General features: G+C 41.1%; 4 protein-coding genes across 12 annotated transcripts; 2 read left to right on the top strand and 2 right to left on the bottom strand.

Annotated features, from left to right (window-relative positions):
• Positions 1-5,507: 5,507 nt before the first annotated feature.
• Positions 5,508-6,913, top strand: zgc:112001 (uncharacterized protein LOC550384 homolog). The gene has a single exon (XM_062467638.1). The coding sequence runs from the start codon at positions 5,692-5,694 to the stop codon at positions 6,625-6,627; it is 936 nt and encodes a 311-aa protein (XP_062323622.1). The 5' UTR covers positions 5,508-5,691; the 3' UTR covers positions 6,628-6,913.
• Positions 6,914-7,117: 204 nt separating this feature from the next.
• LOC134024893 (4-galactosyl-N-acetylglucosaminide 3-alpha-L-fucosyltransferase 9-like) lies at positions 7,118-11,033 on the bottom strand. 8 transcript variants are annotated; one of them, XM_062467630.1, is made up of 4 exons: positions 10,908-11,033; positions 10,552-10,661; positions 8,998-9,174; positions 7,125-8,864 (listed from the first exon to the last, which is right to left on the bottom strand). In XM_062467630.1, exon 4 carries the CDS (start codon positions 8,854-8,856, stop codon positions 7,765-7,767), a length of 1,092 nt encoding a protein of 363 aa, XP_062323614.1. In that variant the 5' UTR covers positions 8,857-8,864; positions 8,998-9,174; positions 10,552-10,661; positions 10,908-11,033; the 3' UTR covers positions 7,125-7,764. The 8 variants fall into 8 exon arrangements, with proteins under 8 accessions (XP_062323621.1, XP_062323613.1, XP_062323614.1 ...); XM_062467633.1 differs by having other exon boundaries at positions 8,998-9,131; XM_062467631.1 differs by having other exon boundaries at positions 10,552-10,657; positions 10,908-10,971.
• A 1,581-nt stretch (positions 11,034-12,614) lies between these two features.
• LOC134025012 (4-galactosyl-N-acetylglucosaminide 3-alpha-L-fucosyltransferase 9-like) lies at positions 12,615-14,864 on the bottom strand. The gene is made up of 2 exons (XM_062467800.1): positions 14,745-14,864; positions 12,615-13,902 (listed from the first exon to the last, which is right to left on the bottom strand). Exon 2 carries the CDS (start codon positions 13,862-13,864, stop codon positions 12,719-12,721), a length of 1,146 nt encoding a protein of 381 aa, XP_062323784.1. The 5' UTR covers positions 13,865-13,902; positions 14,745-14,864; the 3' UTR covers positions 12,615-12,718.
• Positions 14,865-17,095: 2,231 nt separating this feature from the next.
• On the top strand, positions 17,096-21,798 carry pcare2 (photoreceptor cilium actin regulator 2). 2 transcript variants are annotated; one of them, XM_062467798.1, is made up of 2 exons: positions 17,096-20,176; positions 21,096-21,798. In XM_062467798.1, exons 1-2 carry the CDS (start codon positions 17,559-17,561, stop codon positions 21,229-21,231), a joined length of 2,754 nt encoding a protein of 917 aa, XP_062323782.1. In that variant the 5' UTR covers positions 17,096-17,558; the 3' UTR covers positions 21,232-21,798. The 2 variants fall into 2 exon arrangements, with proteins under 2 accessions (XP_062323782.1, XP_062323783.1); XM_062467799.1 differs by lacking the exon at positions 21,096-21,798 and adding an exon at positions 20,854-21,088.
• The last annotated feature ends 1,919 nt before the right edge of the window (positions 21,799-23,717 follow it).

Raw genomic sequence — 23,717 nt, 5'->3', positions numbered from 1 at the left:
ACTAAATATTAGTTCAGTTAGTTCAGGCTTCACCTGAAGAGCTCAGAGGGAGAAATGTCAAATAAGCCTGTGAGAGTGAGAATATACTGTTTCTAGTACACTTTGTAGCACCTTGAGAGGCTAATCATATATTTTGTATATGTTTATATCTAAAATCTTACAATGCACTCCAGTATCATACACATCATCTGAAAAGGTCTCCACTGAGGGCAAATATGTATGATCTGTTTAATTAGCTTTGCAAACATATCTCATCCATAGACAAAGAGACAATACACACACGGCTAAAGAACACAGAAACACAGAAGTACAGAGGACACATGCAACTCCTCTTACTGTAAGTTGTTAGTCACAGACACCAGCCATCCAGTTACAGGAAAAGTGGTGTATATTGTGAGCCCCAGATATCATAATGAGCCAACCTCACTATACTTTACACCCTACAATTGGGAGACTCCATCCTATAGCACCTCCACCCATAAACACTGCAGGACAAGCTCCTCTAAGCTATTGTCACAGGTACTCTCCTTCCAGCTTCACACTGGCCTTGAACTACCCGCAAGCAGCAAGACATGACACAGCATCAATTAGTTACAGAATCAAACAATAGCTTCGCATAAAAATAAGGGCCCCATGTTGATGCATGGATTTCTTAATGTTTTTTTCAAATCAGGGTTGATGTGCACATATTGTAGCCATCGCATGGGCATTTCATTCACTTTCCTGTAGCCCCCCCCCCCCCAAAAAAGTGAGAATGGAACATAGCAATTACATGGTGTAATCACGGCACCTACTGAATAGAATTTGATTTAGGTTGGAGTGTGTTGCTGACCGCCAGCTAAAGGAAAATTGAATCAAAGGCTTACCACCAAGACACAAAGTGATTCCTAAATGGGTTCGACTGTATAGATTAATAAGTTATCTTACACTGTAAATCGTATTGATCTAGGGCCACGGCCACAGCTAAAGGTACATGTTGACTGCAGATATTGGACTCATGAAGTGTTCTCTATTCCAAACCTGATGTCAGTAAGATCTTTCTGGGGTTCTTTTGATGTTCCCAGGTGTGTTGCCCTTGCAGGAATCTTGGGCAACAACCTGGGGAGGATGATGGCCACATGATCCAAACATGTTGTGTGTTTGAGAAAGACTGTATGTATGTGTGGGTGGGGGTGAGAAAGTATACTAGGTCTAAAACTCCAGCATTTGACACAGTAAATTTGAAGCTGTTTGATAACGTGCCTCAAAATAATTGCAGTTGACGTTCAGAAGCCGGGTAACGGAACAAGCACAATGATACCCTGATACAATCACACCAACAGCTCGTCTGTGTTTCACCGGGCACTAGAGTCCTTCCAATTAGCCATAGTATATGCATACGAATGTCGACAGGTGAAATGGAATGACTGAATCTAATTTATCTACACGCACATGCATTTAAAAGGAAAAGCAATAATAGGTATTTGAAGGTAGATGGTGTACGGGTTTAGAATCATGCACTGTAAAGAGTTTCAAAGCACATTCATACATATTTCTGCAATGGTTTTTGCAAACAATCAGAAGTCATTTACGGTACACTAACGCCCCCCTGTGGTCATGAACAACGACTGCCATCTCACTTTACTGAGAAAAAATATTGGGGTAGCTTTGTTTTATTTACACGAATGGAAAGATAATATCCCCCTAATTATGTAATCCCCGCAAGTTGTAGTGCAAAGTATTGACATGCAACATGACTTAATATGTAATCACTACTTTAACTAGAGATATTGTAACACTCCTGAGTAGCCTACGTGTTTTGCTTCAACCAAGTTTAAGCCTGCGGTGCGGGTTTTTTTTAGGACGGGTGTTGCACCGGAAGCTGTGACATCAAAAACTGTGACCGCAGCTGCACATCTTCTGCCCGTGCGTGTACAATATTTTGATGTTTAACATATTCTGACAACTTACCTGTGCTGGTCCATTGGATATTGAGTTTTTTCTTTTCTTTAAAGTAGAATATGATTATTTAAATTTTTAAATGTAGGTCTAGTGTAAGTTTTAGGTAGGTTATTACAAATGTAACTCGTGCATGCAGTCAAAAAGAAATACATGTTTAGAAACATTTCAGAGAAAATGTACCTTAATATATATATTTATTTATTTTTACTTTCAGATAAACATGTTACTACCGCGAATAATCATGCGGTCACAGTTTCTGTTGGTTCACAGCTTTCGGTGCAACACCGGAAATACAACAGCTGCGTTGCACCCTCGGCTCCTTATTCACAGATGGTGGTCTATGCATGGTTGTGGGCATTTAAATTGAAAATCTCGCCGACAGTTGGAAGAAACCTGGTTATATCATGTAGGTAGGCCAACTACAATAGACCCCAAGGAAAAGTAACCAATTTGTAGATAATCGAATTTTAGTGATCAATGTAGGACCCCCGGTCTGTGTACGTTTAATTCATTATCCCATCAAAACGGAACAAGCAGGAATAAGAACACATTTTGTGAATCCATTTTTTGGCAAAAAAGGGAAAAACTAATTTTGACTTGTTATCTTGTTATCTCGTCTTTTACACATAAACCGTAAAACGACTTGATATTTCGATTTTTCTCACGTGGGTGGAGCTAAACGTGAAAGGCCTGTCATTGGCCAAATGTATAGTCAGCACTACCTGTTCTTTCAAAGTAGAAGTTTCCCTAAATAAAACACAGAATACAATGATGGCAAATCTCATAAACCCAAATGTTATTCACTATAGAAAACATATAAAATGTTTAAACTGATGAAATGTAACATTTTATGGGAAATATACGGTGATTATGAATTTGATGGCAGCAACACATCTCAAAAAGGTTAGGACAAGGCCATGTTCACCACTGTGTATCATTCCCTCTTCTTTCAATAACAGTCTGTATCTGTCTGGGAACTGAGGAGACCAGTTGCTGGAGTTGTGGGAGAGGAATGTTGTCCCTTTTGTGTCTGATACAGGATTCCTGCTGCTCAACGGTCCTGGGGTTTCTTTGTCATATTTTGTTTCATGATCCACCAAATGTTTTCAACTGGTGAAAGTTCTGGACTGCAGGCAGGCCAGTTTAGCACCCGGACTCTTCTACTACGAAGCCATGCTGTTGTAACAGATGCATGTGTTTTAACATTGTCTTCCTGAAATATGCAAGGTCTTCCCTGAAAAAAATGTTGCCTGGATGCAAGCAAATGTTGCTATAAAACCTGTATATAACTTTCAGCATTTATGGTGCCTTTCCAGATGTGCAAGCTGACCATCGTATAGGCCCTAATGCAGAAATGCAGGCTTTTGAACTGAGCGCTGATAACAAGCCAGTTGGTCCCTCTCCTCTTAAGTCCAGAGGACGCAACATGCATGGTTTCCTAAAATATTATATATATATATCCATTTTAAATGAGCTTTAGCCCAGAGAAGATGGCAGTGTTTCTGGATCATGTTCACATATGGCTTCTTCTTTGCATGATAGAGCTTAACCTTACATGTGTGGAGTATGGTGTGTAGATGAGTGGGGGGAAATGTTAATGCATGAAACACTCAACAACTGATAGTCATAGACTACAGGGAGGAGGTCAAGCGCCTGCTGGCATGCACAAGCTGTGTCTGAGCAGGGTGCAAATGATCATCGGTGCATTAGAACCTCACTGCTGCTATCCCTGCATTTTAGTTGCACATGCTCCTTGCACATAAAATTTTCCTCTGCATATTTAGAATTCCCATCATGTATATATTTTTACAGTTGTTACATACGCATGTCTACCTCGGTGACCTGACGACGGCTATCTCCGCATCCCGGTTGCTCATGCAACCTTTGTCTTCATTTGGCTATCACTTGTAATATACATATATATTCACTTGTAATATACATATTACAAGTGTGACATACGTGTAAATACTATTTGCAATTCTGGTTTGATGCTAATTGCATTTTGTTGTACTGTACTTGTACTGTTCAATGACAAAGTTTAATCTAATCTTATAATGTGAAAGAAGTTCATGGGGGTGTTGAATCTATAAGCACTATCAGTTAGCTAACCATTTACAGCAACACCACCACACTAACAGGGCAATAAAAATGATAATTGCTGTGATCTTATAATGTTACTAATACAAATGGAAAAACATGACTACAGCATCTTTACATTACATTTACATTTAGTGGATGCTCTTATCCAGAGCAACTTACAGTAAGTACAGAGACATTCCCCCGAGGCAAGTAGGGTGAAGTGCCTTGCCCAAGGACACATTGTCATTTTGCACAGCCTAGAATCAAACCGGCAACCTTATGATTACTAGCCCGATTCCCTAACCGCTCAGCCAGCTGACTGGCATTAGTTTATTTATAGATATCAGTAGGCCCTACATCAATTATGAAATAGTAGATGTACTGAATGAAGTTGAAAGGGCGAACTCCCAAGTCAATAAAGAGTAATTGGCAAGTTTATAAACTTGAATACAATTTTACTGATAGATAACCTATATTAGGCTAATCGAGTTAGAAGGGGAAAATTTACTTTGAAGGGTCCGTGTACAGGAACAGGTAGTACTGACTACACATTTGGCCAATGACAGGCATTTCACATTTAGCTCCACTCACGTGAGAAAAATTGAAATATCAAGTCGTTTTACGGTTTATGTGTAAAAAACTATATAACAAAATAAGTCAAAATACGTTTTTCCGTTTTTGCACAACAATGGAAAAACGGATTCACAAACGTTTTTCTTATTCCGTTTTGATGGGATTAAGAATTAAACTGGGAGTCAGGTGGCTGAGCGGTTAGGGAATCGGGCTCGTAATCTGAAGGTTGCCAGTTCGATTCCCGACCGTGCCAGGTGACGTTGTGTCCTTGGGCAAGGCAGTTCACCCTACTTGCCTTGGGGGAATGTTCCTGTATTTACTGTAAGTCGCTCTGGATAAGAGCGTCTGCTAAATTACTAAATGTAAATGTAAACTCACGTTCACGGACCGTACACGGACCAATGTAGCTATTTTTCATCTGTTTTTTACGTGGGATTTTAATCAATCATTCTCGGTTTCTAGAATGTGAAGGTCAACGTGGAAACAAGACACAAGCTGTCCGTTTGTAGTCCACCTTGTCATAATGAAGCAGTTTTCATATTATTTCATATTAGGATTACTTAGGGCCTACTACATAACTTAATAGTCATAACTGTAGCAACAGTTAGGCTGCATAGGAACTGATTGTCAACTAATTAACATGGAGTCATTTTCACAACTCCCAAAGTAACATGGTTCAACCTTTTTCTAAATATGGTTCTTTATTGGGAAACCTTTGACAATAGGTTACGACCACGTCATGCATTTGTGACGTCATTATGAACTCTTTAATTGAGAAATATTGCTGTCCCTGAGCCAGTGAGGAATCTCCTGCTTCTTGGCAACATCTAGGCCACATCATTTTAAATGGTTTGTTAAGGCTACACTATCAAATACTGTTCGGAACCCAACAGGTTAAATGTATCTCTCTGAGCGCTTGCGTATTAGCACAGTACTGCAGAGGGAGATCGGGCAATGTGGACAGGCCAGAGTAGCCTATCTATATGTGCATGTGTTAGTTTAGCACGTCGAAATATAATAGCATGTAGCCTGTTTTAGAGTTGGTGAAAGGCATTATTAGTACACGATAAAGACATTGAGCCATTCGGGTGTGTCTGAATGACACACGATCTATGGCATTGTGATCGAATAGCCCTCTGGATTTTTACAATGTCGTGCCCAGCGACCAACTCCGGTAGACTACATTCTGATGAGAAATGCAAGCAACGAAAATTCTTATCGTTTCTGTTCTACCAGGCGGTACGGGACCTGAAGCCCGTATGGATGTTAGAGGACATGCGGACAATGGAGACCTTTTACTGGGAGGAGGATGCAAGCCAGAGAACATACACACCATCAGAGGCATTGCTGTATGCTATTGTGCACGACCATCAAGCGTATGCTCAATACTTGCTCAGTCATTATACTGACGAAGCGCTGGCAATGCCCGGCGAACGCTTTTGTTGTTGTCCGTCCTCGGCGCCCCATTTGGCGATGGCTGTCAGATACGACAGACGGGACATTCTGGGTCTCATATTACAAGAAGCGCATCGACTTCCTAGTCTGCATTCTTACATGAACCGAGGCGGATGTTTTCATATGGAGGATGGTAAAACCCCACTACATCTGGCCTGTGAGCTACTGCGTTCGGAGGCAGTAATTCTTTTATTAGGTAACGGCGCATCGCCCCAGGCTCAGGACCACAACGGCATGACGCCACTTGATGTTATACTGGAACAGCTCTGGGATTCCAAGGTGAATATCGGAGCAAAAAAGCTGTGTCTGGACAATATGTTAATGTTCATGCCCGAGATTCGTTTCAAAATGAAGGGTGCACTTGAAAGGGATGCCGTTTGCTGGTCCAGGGTCCTTGGTGAGGACAAACTCAAATTTCTTCTTGGGAAGAATCCTGCCCCACTGTCCCTCATTGCTATGCAAACGGTTTTAAAACAACTTCGCCCTGAACAGTTCCCAGAAAGCTTACATGAGCTCCCAATTCCGTCATCGTTGAAACCACTCCCCGGCAAAATGAGCGGCCAGTTGAAAGTGCTTTAAACGCGTTAAACCTGTGTGAAACATACCAGTTGTATTTATTTATGTTTTTAACTGTGTTTAGCATGATCAAAATATCTGTTTGATAATATTATGTGTCATTTTAAAAGTAATGCAATTACCGTACATTAATGAAAACGACTGGGGCTAATATATAGCTAACAACATTCCTGGAAATGTAATGTTAAGGTTATCATTTAATAGTTTATTTATTAACTGTTTTTTACTTTTAAAAGTTACATGTACTGTAAATATAAAGCATATGGCCTAAGAATTCACTATGGCATTTTTAATCCCATGAACTAAATATAACTATTTTATTATTGTTTTATATTTTACAACAGTAGAGCATTGTATGAATGACAGTGAGCATCTGACTTATTTCGCTTAACATACAGTATATTCACAAAGACACTAACAGTTGTATTGTCATGATCTTATCCTCAAAATCAATATTTCAATAGAAAATAAGTCTTCTAAACAAATAAATTTGCACTCATTAATTTGTGGGGTTGCTGTCTTTATTTTTCTGTAGGCATTAAAAAGATATTGTGTTGATGTTTAGACTGATGATTCATACGATATAGGATACATTACAATGCAAAACAAACAATTCTCAGTGACAAGACCAGAGGCGTTGATAGACATACAACTCTACTGGGGCACAGGCCCCTATTCATATCCCTTTTTTTCTTTCATGCTTGCTGCGCATAATGCACTACTAGGCTAAAGAACCCCCCTGGATTATAAATCTAAATTAATGCACTGAGTAATAAAGTAAATTGTTAAAACTCAAACTATAGATTTTACTGGGGCACAGCAGATTTATACTGGGGCACGTGCCCCAATGTTTTACAGTTTTACAGTTTTAATGACAAAAGTCTTCTGAAGTTATTGTCCTTTGCCATTGTATTGGTATTTCTCTAAACATAGCCTACGGTACTTTCAATCAATAAAGCAGGGTCTGTGGTTAAGATAAAGATGAAGAATACGATGATAAATTAAACGTAACAACTCACACAAATTAGTTGAGTGTAGTTCCTGTCAACGTGCTGCGATCCTCTGAAGTTATATAGTCTGTCATAAACTGACAGATAGTGAGTCTGTCAACTGACCCATACTAGGGATGCAAGTGACAATTTAACCAAAATACCACTTGTAAAGATCATGAACAACCCTATACTCCCTGTGGTCTGCCACATGGGCACAGCCATAGCAAATAGCCTGGATGAATTCTTGGTTCTGTACAATCAGGTGAGGCCTAGCAGAGAAATACTGACGCCAACTGAAATAGCGCAAATAGGCCTCATCATTCCTATCCAACTGCAAAAGGAAGTCAGCCAAAGCTTTTGCATCAGGAAAGTCATTTACATGGATGAAGGAATCCCCTGGTATAAAGCTCTCATAGTTCTGTCTGGGGGGACCCAATACAACAGGTACTGTTCCTGCTGCTAGTGGTCCATTCAGCTTCTCTGTGATGTAGTCGTTGTGGATGGAGTTCTCAAATGAAAGGTAGAATTTGCAGCTTGCTATGGTTGAGAAATATTCTTCATATTTTAAGAAAGTACCAAACACCTTGCCAAAGACATCCACCTTAATATGTTTGTCAAGTTCCCTGTAGTAGTTATACCTCGCCTCTGTCCCAGTGCGGGGGTCATTGTTGCTCACAATCCAGCAGACCATTCTCTCTTTTCTGGGTAGCACAAAGTCATTGTCTTTGGTCTTCCTAGTCAACCGCCAACGAACAGGAATGTCTGCATCCCGACGATAGTTTAAAGTCTCATTGAAAAGTTTCTCGATACCTAAAACTTTCTGTGTGTTTGTTGGTGATTCCATATTAAACCAAATCCACTTTTGAAAAGAGGGCCTCGGTGAGGGGGGTAGATTTGATGCATTGTGTTTTATGGCTCGATGATAGATGAGAATTGCATCAGCTTCACTGTACAGGGTCCTATCGTCTGTAAGGTGACAACCGTCAATGTTGAAGAATTTCCTGCAGTCCTTAAAATCAAATCTATAATTTTCAGGCCAGAACCAAAGCAGCATGATCGGCTTCTTAAATGGTTTATAAGCCAATGAGTAAGTTATGTTCTTAACTGAGTGAGTTGGCAGGTGATGGCAAGGTAAAGTTGGAGAAGTCTTGTAGTACATGGAAAACAAAGTTATAAACCCTCCAATAAATAATAACACAAATATAATGCGTGAAATTCCAGAGGTGGAAATAGTCAGCATTTTGAGTCCTGCAAAAAGAAAATAATTATTTTAGTTTCCTGACAATAAAGATGAAAAATAAAATTGTTATCACTTTTGACAGATGCATTCACATTAATACATGTGTTGTATATGTAACCGGTGTGAATCGGTGAAACTCACTCCTCGGGTAACAGGCCTCCCGCGTCAACGAATAGCTAGCTTTTCTTTGGCGTAGCTGGTAGTGGTTGCGCTTGGCAGTCAGAGGTGGCGTGTTCGAGACCAGGCAGGGACGAACAAATGGTCCATAAGGCCTTCTGACGGAGCAAGACCACGTCTGTTGCACCCCCGTTACATATACTGTATATGAAGCATCCAAACAAAAAAGTTATTTAAATGCTTTTTTACATGGTTAAGGTTATTCAGGTTAAGGTTATTCATGACAACTGAACCATGTCCATTGCTCTGACTATACATCCTTTCTCTGAACTTATGAAACACTTGCTGTTTTGCTCTTACCCCCCACCCCACCACCTTTTATCAAATGCAACATCATTAGGCTTACTGCTCGAATGAATATTACGCTTGTACCCTCACAATAACTGCCTTCAAATTATGGGTGAAATGGGGTTGTAAATTAGTTGGAGAATGTTTGGAACTTAGTGTACTCTCTTTAACTTCAACATTATTATCTTTTGCATTGTATTGGTATTTCTCTAAGCATGACCTACTTTCGATCAACAAATGTTGATTTTTATGGAGGATGTTTTGGAAGATGGTAAAACCCCGCTACACTGGCCTGTGAGATAACACGACAAAATGTCCATGAAAGTACAGTGTTTCAGCTTCTGTGTAGTGTACCTTGTCATGTCACATTATCATAAACATGTTAACGATGTTTTTCACAATGTTTTACAGTTTTAATGACTTTTATTCATTTTTATGTTATAGACTATTAAAATAAGGCAGTTAAGGCAATAAACTGACACACTGTCTATCAACTGACCCATAGGGATGCAAGTGAAAGTTTAACCAAAATACCACTTGTAAAGATTGTGAACATCCGTATGATCTTGGTGTTGTCCCATGTGGTAACAACCAAAGCAGATGGCCTGGATGAATTATTGGTTCTGTACAATCACGTGAGGCCTAGCAGAGAAATACTGACGCCAACTGAAATAAGCAAACAGGCCTCATCATTCCTATCCAACTGCAGGAGGAAGTCAGCCAAAGCTTTTGCATCAGGAAAGTCATTTACATGGATGAAGGAATCCCCTGGTATAAAGCTCTCATAGTTCTGTCTGGGGGGACCCAATACAACAGGTACTGTTCCTGCTGCTAGTGGTCCATTCACCTTCTTTGTGATGTAGTTCTCAACGGAAAGGTAGAATTTGCAGCTTGCTATGGTTGAGAAATAATCTTCATATTTGAAGAAACTACCAAACACCTTGCACCAAACACCCCTTTTCACAAATGCAACAATCATTAGGCTTACTGCTCTAATGAGCGTTACCCGTGTACACTCATATTAACTGCCTTCGAGGTATGGATCAAATGGGGTTGTAAATTAGCAGCAGAAAATATCGGTGTACTCTTTTTAACTTCAACGTTATTGTCCTTTGCCATTGTATTTGTATTTCTCTAAACATAGCCTACGGTACTTTCAAACAATAAAGCAGGGTCTGTGGTTAAGATAAAGATGAAGAATACGATGATAAATTAAACGTAACAACTCACACAAATTAGTTGAGTGTAGTTCCTGTCAACGTGCTGCGATCCTTACTTCATTTGCGTGGACAGTGAAATCAATATGCGGCTCCGCCACGTTTGTGTTTGCTATGCCCTTCCTGTTAAAAAAAAGTTAATCATATTTAAACTTAATATTCAAAAAAATCATATACATTTTACTGAAGAATAATTATCTATCAGGATGGAAATAAGAAAAATGCCATCCACGTTCAATCTAAATTAGACACCAGGAAAGACATAAGTAACACCCAATATTGCGTCAATGGAAGAAATAGGAGGAGCAAGGTTTGGCTTAGAAATGTAATGAACGGTAGGCTAGAGTAAAATAGGTTAGCTCAACATACCTGCTTCACTCGGCAATTGGATGCTGCACGTATCTTATTTTAGCCATTCCAAGCGCTGGATAAGGAGAACAAATTACTTTTAAGCAGGCCTACACATTTTGAAAGTCTACAAAAAGCAGTAAGGGCGTTGGCCTACCTACTGGTCAAACTGGTTTTTGGGTTATCTAAATACCAGTTTGACAAGTAGGTAGCCTATCCACTACAGCGGAGCGGGCGGCGCGTCGGCGTCGGCTTCCAATAAATTTTCAATGAAACCTGGCGTTGACGCTTGCGTAGGACATTGTGGGAGCGTCTAGAAATATGGCTTTATGTCTCACCTAATGCACATGAGAACGTCATAAACCAAAACCTACAATGATTTCGTCGGAACTGATATTGTAGCCTACTATTCTAGCCTACTATTATATCCTACTATTCTACTATTCTATCCTGCACTTACTGCTATTGCACTTCTGATTAGACCTAAACTACATTTCGTTGCCTTGTACCTGTACTTGTGTAATGACAATAAAGTTGAATCTAATCTAAATATCCTCACTCAGTAAATGAAAGTACAAGGTGAATCATGTGACTTGTCTTACAGAGAACAAAAAGGACAAATTATAGTTTCATTAAAGTTTAGTTTAGACCACATGCCAGTTTATAAGTGATATTAATTCTGATATATAGGAATATACAAAAAAGCTAAGAACTTCTGTACAGAGTTCTTTCATCTCATATCATTTATCATTATGGAACATAATAGGTCACATAGATCAATTACCAGATTTTACCAGCCTATCTAGGCTACTCACAACCCTACCCTAATAATATATTACCTTGTACCTGTACTTGTGTAATGACAATAAAGTTGAATCTAATCTAATCTAAATATCCTCACTCAGTAAATGAAAGTACAAGGTGAATCATGTGACTTGTCTTACAGAGAACAAAAAGGACAAATTATAGTTTCATTAAAGTTTAGTTTAGACCACATGCCAGTTTATAAGTGATATTAATTCTGATATATAGGAATATACAAAAAAGCTAAGAACTTCTGTACAGAGTTCTTTCATCTCATATCATTTATCATTATGGAACATAATAGGTCACATAGATCAATTACCAGATTTTACCAGCCTATCTAGGCTACTCACAACCCTACCCTAATAATATATTACCTTGTACCTGTACTTGTGTAATGACAATAAAGTTGAATCTAATCTAATCTAAATATCCTCACTCAGTAAATGAAAGTACAAGGTGAATCATGTGACTTGTCTTACAGAGAACAAAAAGGACAAATTATAGTTTCATTAAAGTTTAGTTTAGACCACATGCCAGTTTATAAGTGATATTAATTCTGATATATAGGAATATACAAAAAAGCTAAGAACTTCTGTACAGAGTTCTTTCATCTCATATCATTTATCATTATGGAACATAATAGGTCACATAGATCAATTACCAGATTTTACCAGCCTATCTAGGCTACTCACAACCCTACCCTAATAATATATTAACTTGACATAAGAAATTGGATCACGTGCAGCTCGTCTTTGGATCTAGATAAACTGCTAATATGCATTAAGAGGTAATTTCTGGAAGTTAATAACCCATAAAAAACATACATGAAAATGATTTTTGTTATACATTTTTAATACATGTCATATTCAACATTTAATTAGAATTAATGACATATCATAAACGTAAATTTCATAAAATTCAAATTAATTTAAATCTGTACTAGTGGAACAGCAAAAACTGTGTTATTTTGTGAAAAGTATGTTATCCCAAACTAATTTGTCAATTGTATAACAGTAATTATTCAGTCATTGAAAGTACCACTCATACAGGTCATGAACAACACTGTACTGTGTTAACCTGTGTTTGTCTCTTAGCATATAATCACAGGCTAAACAAATGGGTTGGATGAACTCATCATGGGGAGTTAGGAGGTGAGCTTTTGCACTGAGGTAACTCCTCCATAGGAAGTAACGCATGTACATCTCATCATTTTTATCTAACTGGATAAGGAAGTCAGCGAGACCTTTCACATCAGGAAAGTCATTAACATGTATGAATGAATCAGCAGGAATAAACTCCTCGTAGTTCTGTCTGGATGGGCCTAGTACTACTGGAACAGTACCTACTAGCAGAGGTCCATTCACCTTCTCTGTGATGTAGTCTTTGTGAAGTGAGTTCTCAAATGCCAGATAAAATTTGCAGCTAGCAATGGTTGAGTAATAGTCTTCATACCCCAAATGAACCCCTGTGAAAGCAGCACCATAAACATTCACCTTTATATGTTTGATGAGCTCCTGGTAGTATCTTGCTCTTGTACCTGTGCCAGTCCTCGGATCGTTGTTAGTCACAATCCAGCAAACAAGTTGATTTTTCTCAGGCATCTTAAAATCACTTTGTGACTTTGATTTCACAAGCAGTAACTCATTTCGCACAGTGATGTCAGCATCTCGTCTGTAGCTCAATGTCAGGTTGAACAGGTTTTCCAAGCCTGGAATTTTATTTGTGTTTGTTGGTGATTCAACGTGAAACCAGATCCATTTCTGAAAAGGGGGGCGTGGAGATGGCGGAAGGTTTTTCAAGTCCCAACTAATATCTCTGTGAAACACAATGACCCCAACAGCTTTACTGTACAGGGATCTGTCGGCTGTCAACTCACAACTATCAATGTTGAAGTATTTTTTACAGTCATTAAAGTCAAATGTTCGTCCAAGTGGCCAGAACCACAGAAGCACAAGGGGTTTGCCTTTCTCCTCAGTATACAATAAACCATTGTCCTGGTGCAAGGAAAGCTGTCTGGATGCACATTCAGAATGTCCAGGGTCAAAGTAAATGAAAAATGCTAACACTGAGCACACAAGACCTACAACAACTATGCTCATTGGATAAAAGGTTCTGGTGGATAGTGTGGTTGACATTGTTGTCTTGTCAATCTGTTGTCCAAAAAGATACATGTATAACCGAAATCTTTGTCATCACACCAGAAATGGTCCTGGATGCAGAATAAAAGTAAACAAAGGGGAATACATCAGTTACTATATCAAATAATTACACTTTTGAATTGGAACAAAACATGGAACAAATGATATTCAATCCACAGTTACCTTAAGCTTAGGTCTACCCGAAATAATGGGATTTGGTGTCAAATAGGCATAGAAAACATATAGTATCCCAGCATTTAAAATGTAAGTATAAAATAATAGTATGTCAATCTTGAGCATTTGAGCATATTTTTTTGCATCTAATTAAAATGATTACATTTCAACTACAAGCATGCATACATGGGCGCCTTAATGCACGGGCTTACCTGGGCTTAAGCCCAGGGCCTCGACCAATCAGGGGCCTCTTAATAATAATACAAAATAATAATGATGATAAACGTCCTTTATTTTATATTTTATTGTATAGTTTATTTGAATCTAATTCCACTTAGTATTGCTAGTTATGTACCCTTAGTATAGTTAGTTCTCATATAAAAATGTTTGATTCCTATATGTTTAATGTTTGCACCTTCCTGCCAAAGCAAATTCCTTGTCTGTGCAAACCTTCATGGCGAATAAAACCAATTCTGATTCTGATTTGCGGTGTCATTATGCTCTACAGTGGCACCGGGTGGTGGATGTGGAGGTGTAGGGGCCCCCCCCCCCCTTCCCCTTATCTAAACAAAATGTAACAAAATGTAACAAAAACTAGAGGGTACAATTTCTGGGGAAATTGTAGGGTGTGCTTGCTTGCGTCGGTTGCAGATGGGTCTATTTAATATTAAACAAGCTGAACCCCCTTTTAAGTATTGTGTGCTGAACATTAATAAAATAAACCATCTTTCTTACTTACCACTGGGAATTGTTGATGTAAAGATGACGGCTTGGTTCCTTGTACATGTAGAGAGTTCGAGTTTCATAGCACAAGCACCACATGTAAACTGAAAAAAGAGAGTCTGGTCTTCCTGAACTTTTTGGTTCTTCCGCATAACGCTGAGGCCACACCTCTAAGAGCTTCATCATGGCTTCTGTACAAGGATGACGACATTGGCTACCACCAATATCTTGCTTCACTGGTTTGTTCTACCCAAGTAAAGCCTTTTCCCTTTATACCAACAGCAGGTGGTAATTAAAGCCAGGTTATATTGGGTCTATCTCGTGAGAGTGGACCTATAAACATTCAACGAATAAAAAGAACACTCCTCAAAACTTAACACTGTCATAAAAAGACAATGTATGTATTTTTACAAGTCGTGAGTTTAAACACATTAACACACCATATTGAGATGATAACGATATACAAACAAAATACCGGTTGCAAACAAAACTATATTGTTTGTCTCTTGGCATGTAACTAAAGGCTAAAGAAATTGGTTGTGTCGAAGGATCCTTAGAAAGCCTTCATTTGAATGAACCTTGGAGAAATAAAGAATGGAAACACTTACTAAATAGAATGTGTATTTAGACAGGATGTATTAGAAATTGTTGAACAGGATGTGTTAGAAACTGCTTGCATAGAGAAACCACAAGAAGCTAGAGGTTTAATAGAAGACAGGGTGTGTTAGAATCTGATTGCGTAAGAGTACACGTACCAGTCGGATACACGTGGCCAGTTGCGGTCCTAGCACATTTGGCGACCTAGGCAAGATTTATCACCATTTTGTCTCGGTGGCCCCAATACTTACCAGCACATCAATGAAAGTTCTTTACTTTGTTTATTATTATGAAGTCATTTGTTGTTGTTTTTCATTAGGCCTATTTGTTGCCACATTATATGAATCTATAAGCCAGTATTTTTCTCAACTTTACCACCAGGTGGTGGCACCTTCCCACTATCTAGCAACAACATCCTGCGAAAACATACAAATCATTTATTTTTTACTATAGGGGACCTTTGATGTTTCCTTAAAATATAGATTGTGGATCTATGAAGTACTAATAATGTCACATTACACTTCATTATGAAAATATTCATAATATTCTTCAACACATAGAATAAGCTATTTCATTATGTATAGCTGACAAGGTACCATTAAAATCATTTTTGCACACTTTTTTTGACAAAATAACAGAAACATTTGATAGTGGAAATCTCTGGATCTGGGTCAGCAACCCATCAAATCCAGCCATTATGAAACACAGCATAACAGCCATAAGCTTAAACAACAGATCTGTGTTAAAATATCCTCCTCCACCAAATTTAGCTGGTTAATCTTTAACTTAACCTGTAACTAAAGAACATTGTTTTGGGACACATCTGGGAAGTTGACCCAAGCTCATTTAAAGCTACAGTAGGTGTTCAGAAGAGTTGATGTGGTGTGGTGAGTGCTGCTGATAACTGTTACATAAGTGCCAACCACAGTGATTACTGTACTAAACATAGCGAGAGGTGCTAAAGATGCATGTCCTCACAACACACTGACTGTCAATCTTAATGTGAGTATATTAGGTTTTATTTCCAAAACATACCTCACCTTAAATGTACATGGCAGCCATATGGCAATCTTTTAAAAGCCAATACATATCACGTATTCAAAACGGCTATGCGTTTCAATGATTGTATGGAAATGGGTCACTGGATCAAATGCCAGTCTGCCAAGCAAAGCTCCATCTGTTCCAGGGACAGTGATTTCCAGTTCAAACAACAGTATGTGCACCTGTCAGAGGGTGGTTTGGATTAAGGGGTGGTTTGTCACTGTCTTAAGACTGTGTGCATTAGCCCTGGGGCCACCCCGCTCAGTTCACCATAGAACGTAGGGGGGGTCAGATGGCTGATCGGTTATGGAGTCTGGCTATTAATCAGAAGGTTGTTGGTTCGAATCCTGGCTGTGCCAAATGACGTGTGTCCTTGGGCAAGGCACTTCACCCTACTTGCCTCGGGGAGAATGTCCCTGTATTTACTGTAAGTCGCTCTGGATAAGAGCGTCTGCTAAATGACTAAATGTAAATGTAAACGTTACTAGTTACTATGAAACACAAGTCACTATGAAGTACAACAAGGATTAAGGTTAGGGTTAGTCAAATAAGGTCTGCTTGACAAAACCAAATCTTTGACCGACTCCACAAAAAATGTGTGAGAAGATGTAGCTTCAGCTCAAGTTTCAACCCTGTTGTTGACTATAAACTTTCCTGAGACATGCCACGGAAGAGGCTAAAAATGACACCTGACAAACTGGGCCCCTGATTACCTCAAAGAGCTTAAAGTCTTATGTGTTTGTTCGTGTGTGTGTGTGCTTGTGTGTTATGCTTAATGTGACCATCTGTGCAAGCTCAGTGAGAGAGGAGAAGGAACCTCAAATCCTCCTTTATCCTTTCAGCTCCTCAGTCTCGCAAGGTCTGTATCACAGGTAAGACGCTACGCTGTTTCAGAAGCCTGGACCAAACTGTGTTTTCAAGAAACCCTGGAGAAAAAAGACACAAACATGAAAACTGACATTTGGATCGATTGGAGAGGACACTAATTAAGAGACTTAACTGAGACTGAAGTTTTTACATCATTGACAACTTGCGGCTTAAAACTTCCTCGACACAAGCAAACAGGAAAGACTTGTTGGATGGAGGAAAACAACTTCTCTTACTTATTAAGATAATATTTTCTTTTGGCTGCCTCATTTAGATCCCTACAGAAGGGAAACTATTTTGCATTCCACAGCTTCTTAACTAAACAATGGGCTGTTCCCCATCGAAGGGTCAGCTGTTTACAGGGGTGGCAGGCCCTCACAGGGCTCTCCCCTCTGCTACAGAGGACCACCTCCACCTGAAGCCTGGGGAGGAAGAAAGACACTTGGGGACCAATGAGGGAGCAAACAACCTTCCATTACCAGCTAAGGAGGAGCCCCCGATGCCAGCTGAAGCACCTGATGTAGCCCCTGGCACAGCCATCGTATCCACTTCAAGGGGCAACACTGAAATAGAGGTCAATGTGAAGTCAGAGGGGAGGGACATACAGCCGGAGCCTTTAGCAATGGGGATGCAGATGAAAAAGGTCGACAAGAAAAGAAAAATCAAGGGCCCCAAACAGGGCAGACGAAGAGAAAAGGAGAGGAAGTCCTCCAATGTACACACCAAGGTGGACCTACCTGTACATATGGTGAAAGCCCACCAGGCGGCCTATGCTTACTTGAACCCCAATATCTCCAAATATGAGACGCTGCTAGGACTGCTGGACCAGGCCACCCAGACACAACTCTCCCTGCAGCCCATGATGACAGCCATTGTGATGCGCTTTGAGGAGGTCAACCAGGCCCTGGAGGAGATGGCGGATGAGGGAGAGCAGATGCTGACAGAGCACGGTGACCACATGGCCTGGCCTTCTGGGAAGAGGGCCTTACCTCCTGTGCCCACTAGGCCCACAGCTAACCCATCTGACCCACCTCCAGACCTCCTGCAGCAGATGCTCCAGCACTCCACAGAGAAGATGAGGCTGGTGGGGAGCTCAGTACAAGGCCTGGGAGACACTGCTCTGGAAGAGGCAGTGGAGTACTTTGACTCTCTCTCCAAGCTTCTGGGGGAGAGGCTACAGGCCAAGCGGGCAGCAGAGGGACGGCTGACACAGGTGCTTGCACGTGTGGAGGCGGCAGCTAGGAGGAAGTCCAGCCCGGAGGACTCTGCCCTTCACAGTGAGGACAGTGGCATAGGAGGAGAGAACGAGTCTCTGCCTGGCTCGGACCGACACCGGCACCACCGGGGGAGCTCTGGGTCTGGGGGAAACACCCGCACCAAACCCCAATGTCCCACTAACGAATGTGAGGAGGAGGAGGAGGAGGAGGAAGATGACGATGATGAGGATGAAGAGGAGGAGGAAGAGGAGGTTGAGAGGTCAGGAAGGAAAAGGTCAAATTCTTCCCCACCAGACCCCAGTCAGCCTTTCCTCCCTTCGCCCCCACAGCAAGGTCACAACCAGCTGCCCAGGCGCCCCCTCACTGCTGCCCCCTCCGCCAGGCCGGCTAGACTGCAACGCTTACGGTCCACAGAATGTGTACACGCCCTCCTGGAGCTGCAAAAGAGCCAGAGAGACTTGGATCAGCGCATGAAGAAGATGGCAGACAGAGCAGAAGGAGGGGCCAACTATGCTCTGTACAGGTCGGGGCTGAGAAGTCATTCCTCAGGGTCGGCGGTCAGACATGCACTGAAAGGCAACCTTAAGGGAAACCAATCATCAAACCAGTTACCAGCCTTAGTACCCCATCCCCCAGGCCGCAACTCAGTCAGAAGATTGATAAACACCTTTAGCAATGGGGTGGACGGCCGACCCGGCCAAAGCCTGGCCAATATACCTCCAAACATCCGGGGACCAAGGAAGAGTGGGACTCCTTTCTTACCCAACATAGGCATGGGGGAGCAGAGCCACGTCAACAATGATAATAACAACAGCTGGCCTGTGGAGGCCAGAGAGGATGTGGACATGGACAGCCTCCCCCCTCCTCCCCTGGAGGTTCTGATGGACAACTCCTTCCAGAGCACAGAGGAGAACACCGGGGAGGATGAGGGGCCGGAGGAAGAGAGGAAGGCTGGGCACACAGCACGCCAACGGAGCAGTGCGTCCCAGCGGCTGAGGGCCTCCATGCAGAATGTGACGGTGCTTCCTAACCGCAGCACTGTAAGGCGCAGCTCCCTCAGCATGTCACCTGCTCGCCCTGTCAGGCAGGACCCTGTGGCGGGGTTCCAGGGTCCAGAACTGCTGGCCGACGAAGAGCAGGATCCTGAGAAAGAGCAGGCTGCTAGCCTCTACAGACAGGCCCGCAAGATCATCCACCTGCGCAATGCCGCAGAGTCCCCAGTGAGAGCAGCAGAGCAAGGCCTCAGAGGGCCCTCTCCTCTCAGAGCTGGGGTGAGACAGGGGAGTGATGACTACTGTGAGGCGGAGGCCTACTACAGCACTCTGCCGCCCACCACCCCACCTGTGTCCAGAGTCCGCCTACCACCCTCCTGTCCTTCTGTGCACTACAGAATACCCAGCCCCCCAGCCTACAAAAACCAGCCCACCTCTTCATCCCAAACCTCACGCCCAACCTCTCCCAGGGTCTTGACATGGGCAAGGGACACCAGCTGTGAAGAGAACAGCTCCATATCTTTCTATGATGCCCGCTCAGTGTTCAGTCAGAATAGACAGACCTCTTCCGACACCTCCACCCTCCCAAGACCCTGGGAGGAATCTTCCAGGGGCCGGATGCCCACCCGCGGGTCACAGACTGCCAGACGAACCCAGTCTGACAGAAGGCCCAGCCTGACCGAGGGAACTGGCCCTTGTCACAGCAACAACACTAACCCTACAGCATACAACAGGTGAGCATGTGTGTCGTCTGTGTGGATGATACCAGGCATGCCATTTTACCCCACAACGGTTAACTTATACCACAGAATTATGGATCATACTATGGGCCCACATTGAAAAACATTAGAAGAAATCCATGTATCTTTCATGAAATGTCCCTCTTTAATACAGTACTATACATCTAGGGGGTCAGATGGCTGAACGGTTAGGGAATTGGGCTATTATAAGAAGGTTGCCGGTTCGATTCTGGCCGTGCAAAATGACGTTGTGTCCTTGGGCAAGGCACTTCACCCTACTTGCCTCGGGGAGAATGCCCCTGTACTTACTGTAAGTCGCTCTGGTTATGAGCGTCTGCTAAATGACTAAATGTAAATGTAATGTACATTATACACCATTTTTTTATTTATGTTCATGCATCTTCAAGTTTCAATATAATGTTCCATATAAATATTACGCTAGCATTGTTTCCATGAAGACACACAGTAAAGATGGAATAATAAGGTTGTAAATGTTGTAACTTCCACTAATGTATGAGACAAGTGTTTCTGAGCATTTCCTCTTCTTATAGTGTGAATAAAAAAATACAAACTGATTTAATTTACGTTTAAAAGGTCATCAGTCAGAATTAGTGGATCAAATCAGGTTAAGAGTATTGACATTGCATTCAAGGGTTGTTTGTCATACACAGGCTCAAGCACCCTCACAACAACTTAAAGCCAAAGTAGTTTGGTTCCATTAGCAGGTTACCCAACTGCCCTTAGCTACATCCCCCCCTGAGAGAAGCCACCTGCCTGATCTATTCCTGAGTAGATTAGCCCTCTTTCCCCACTCCCCTGGTACAGTTGGGAGAAATAGAGCTTGGGTCTCTAGCCCGCTTCCCCACATAATCTCCTCATGGACCAAAACCTCTTTTCTGCTTCTTTCTCATAGGCTGAACGCCATTACAGTGACAGAAGGGGACAACCAATCAGATCCAAAAGGCATTTCTCCAACAGCCTTGAACACAGAGCAGAGCATGGCAGTCCAGAATATGCAGAGGGAATTGGAGGATGGGGAGGGAGCATAGAGGGGGATTATGGATTAGGACTCTGAAGCTAATACTTTTTCTCTTTTTTCATTGCCTTTCTACAGTTTAAGGGCAAATGAGCTTATTATATGAAAGTGTTTTAGGTACATGCACTACACCTCACTCAAATTGTTTTATTCAAATACCTTGTAAAAAAATATATATATATATTTGGTTTACTTCAGATAAATTATTGTATTATCTTTTCAAGTATGCTAATTATGTGAACACACTAACATGATACTAATAATAATCCAATAATGATTGGTTCTATTAAAAATATGGAAATATACAGAAACATTCTTATTTTCTGGATTGTTTGTTTTAAGGGTGTTGAGTGTACCTTCCATTTAACACAATGCAATAAGCAACAAAAAAAACTGATATCACAAATATTGGGCGTGAAGTAACCCATGTCTAGTTTTTATGTAATGTGTTTTTGAACTATTCTTGTTTATTTACATTATTGGTTTTCTTATCAATCATGACATGGTATTTGTGTTTAGTCAAACTTTGTTTTTGCTTGTTTTTTACATTGGATGGTTCCCAATAAAACATGTAACTGTGGTTCACGGACTGAGAAGCTAAATGTCAAGCAGTAGACCAGCAACATGTTAATGCGTATGCAAATTATATAGTCCGTAGGCTATTTTTCTGCGCATGGCCCAGTTTGGTTACAGTGATCAAAGTAGGCTACCAGTCATCTATCAGATTCAGAGATCGGTATCGTTCTTCGGTAGCCTACAGCAAGAAGACATTTTTGATTTGGTCGTAGGCCTACTGATAACAATTAGCCTAACTTTAGATTCATGAAGGGGCGAAAAATTGATGTAAACTTTGTAAACTGTACCAACTTTCAGTTCAATGAAACTGGATGAGAATCACATATTCGTATCCCAGCTCTGTAAAAATAGCCTACCAATAGCTTGGAATGAAAGATGACTCATAGATATGTCACGCACTTGTTGCACTAAAGTGTTTTCATGCATTGTGCTCCGGAGTCTTATGAGAGTAAATCGGAGTTCTAAACTTCTAATCGAGTTAATTCCACCCATCCAGAGTTCATGGCCGCGATCTCTAGGCTATTTGTCACCCCATACACTGAACTCAGTCAGACGTGTTTTAGTTGGAAGGGAATACCTCCATGACTTAAAATAGCATCCGAGATGACACACCAAGCGTAGAATTGCGTAGGTAGAACCGCCCCTTGTATCCTCCGCCTGGTCTAGCCCTAGTTGCCAAAGAAACGGGCATTCTTAGCAATACAATTACACTCTTCCAGCTGAGCTCCAACATCACCGGGGTCGATGGTGTAATTGGGGGAGCCAACGGATATGAAGAGACGCACAAGTTAGATATCATTTGAAATAGCGTTTCTACAGCCAATGAGAGCAGCGATGCTCATGAACATTGCAAATAAAAGAGAAGGTTTGAAAACTCCAATGTAACTTTGAACTCGTTGTCGCCTCTGAGCTCAGGCAGGGCTGCTGATGTGTAGAACAAAGGCAGTATGGACATATAGGCTATGCTATGTTGGCAATGCGTAAATATCTATGACTGATTTAGGATTATAGTGGGGAACTTCGGTATTTGCTAATGGTTATTCTTCAACTGGAAAAGACAATTAACTGTTATGAGCAAACTTTTCAAAGGCCTGAACTAGCGACATACGCTACTAATGTGTTCAAAGTGTTAAAAAAAAATGCTTCAGTTAAAACTAGGGATGATAAATGATTTCGGAAGCATTTTTGTTATATTTGCAGAAATTGTCTTCACATCCTGACAACGATCATTAAATAGAATGCTTTGACAATAAAAATGAAAATATCCGGTATCTGGCTATCGTATAGGCATGTAATTAGCACGTCCAATCATTACATTCGCACTGCATCATTCCCTGATATATTGATTCATTAATTACAAAGCAAGTAATTAATTCGATTATTTCGCTTGACTGTACGAGTTCTTACAAAACCAAATGATCTTTAAACAAAACATTGTGGGACGGTGGAATGCACGCGGATGACTGAGCAATGCCCTAATCCAGTTTTGTATGAGTATACATGTCAGTAGATGATTTGTACGCGGACAACTAACCTGTTAATAGCTTCAGAGACATAGACACTAAGATAATTCACAAATATACAGATACACATACAAACAGAAAGATAAACACACACACAGAAAAGACAGACAGTCTAACAGGACTAGAGATTGAAGTCCCGGTGTTATTCCGTGTTGCTATGTTTTCACCAGCAGGTGGTGCTCTATGTCTTGGGCGTTTTCCTCCCAATGGTTCATCTCCTCAAAAGTGATCTAAGGTGCAATGATTTCTCATTCAATATTCTCGCTTGCTATGCCTAGAAACCAGGCCTGAAACATGAAACACAGTCATTATCTTTCTACACTTATCCTAGACACCTAAAATACTATTAGCTATTTGTGTTCACTTGGCCAGTAGCTGAGAGGTGAGATACATTACTTTG

The sequence above is a fragment of the Osmerus eperlanus genome, chromosome 8 (genome assembly GCF_963692335.1).
Source record: "Osmerus eperlanus chromosome 8, fOsmEpe2.1, whole genome shotgun sequence".
Classification (NCBI taxonomy): domain Eukaryota; kingdom Metazoa; phylum Chordata; class Actinopteri; order Osmeriformes; family Osmeridae; genus Osmerus; species Osmerus eperlanus.
This window is presented reverse-complemented; position numbering and strand designations above follow the sequence as displayed.

Excerpts from the sequence above, each read along its gene's own strand:
- LOC134025012 (XM_062467800.1), bottom strand. The coding sequence starts at position 13,864 with ATGTATCTTTTTGGACAACAGATTGACAAGACAACAATGTCAACCACA.
- LOC134024893 (XM_062467630.1), bottom strand. The coding sequence starts at position 8,856 with ATGCTGACTATTTCCACCTCTGGAATTTCACGCATTATATTTGTGTTA.
- pcare2 (XM_062467798.1), top strand. The coding sequence starts at position 17,559 with ATGGGCTGTTCCCCATCGAAGGGTCAGCTGTTTACAGGGGTGGCAGGC. Across the intron at positions 20,177-21,095 it reads AACCCTACAGCATACAACAG|GCTGAACGCCATTACAGTGA; the intron begins GTGAGCATGTGT and ends TCTTTCTCATAG.
- zgc:112001 (XM_062467638.1), top strand. The coding sequence starts at position 5,692 with ATGACACACGATCTATGGCATTGTGATCGAATAGCCCTCTGGATTTTT.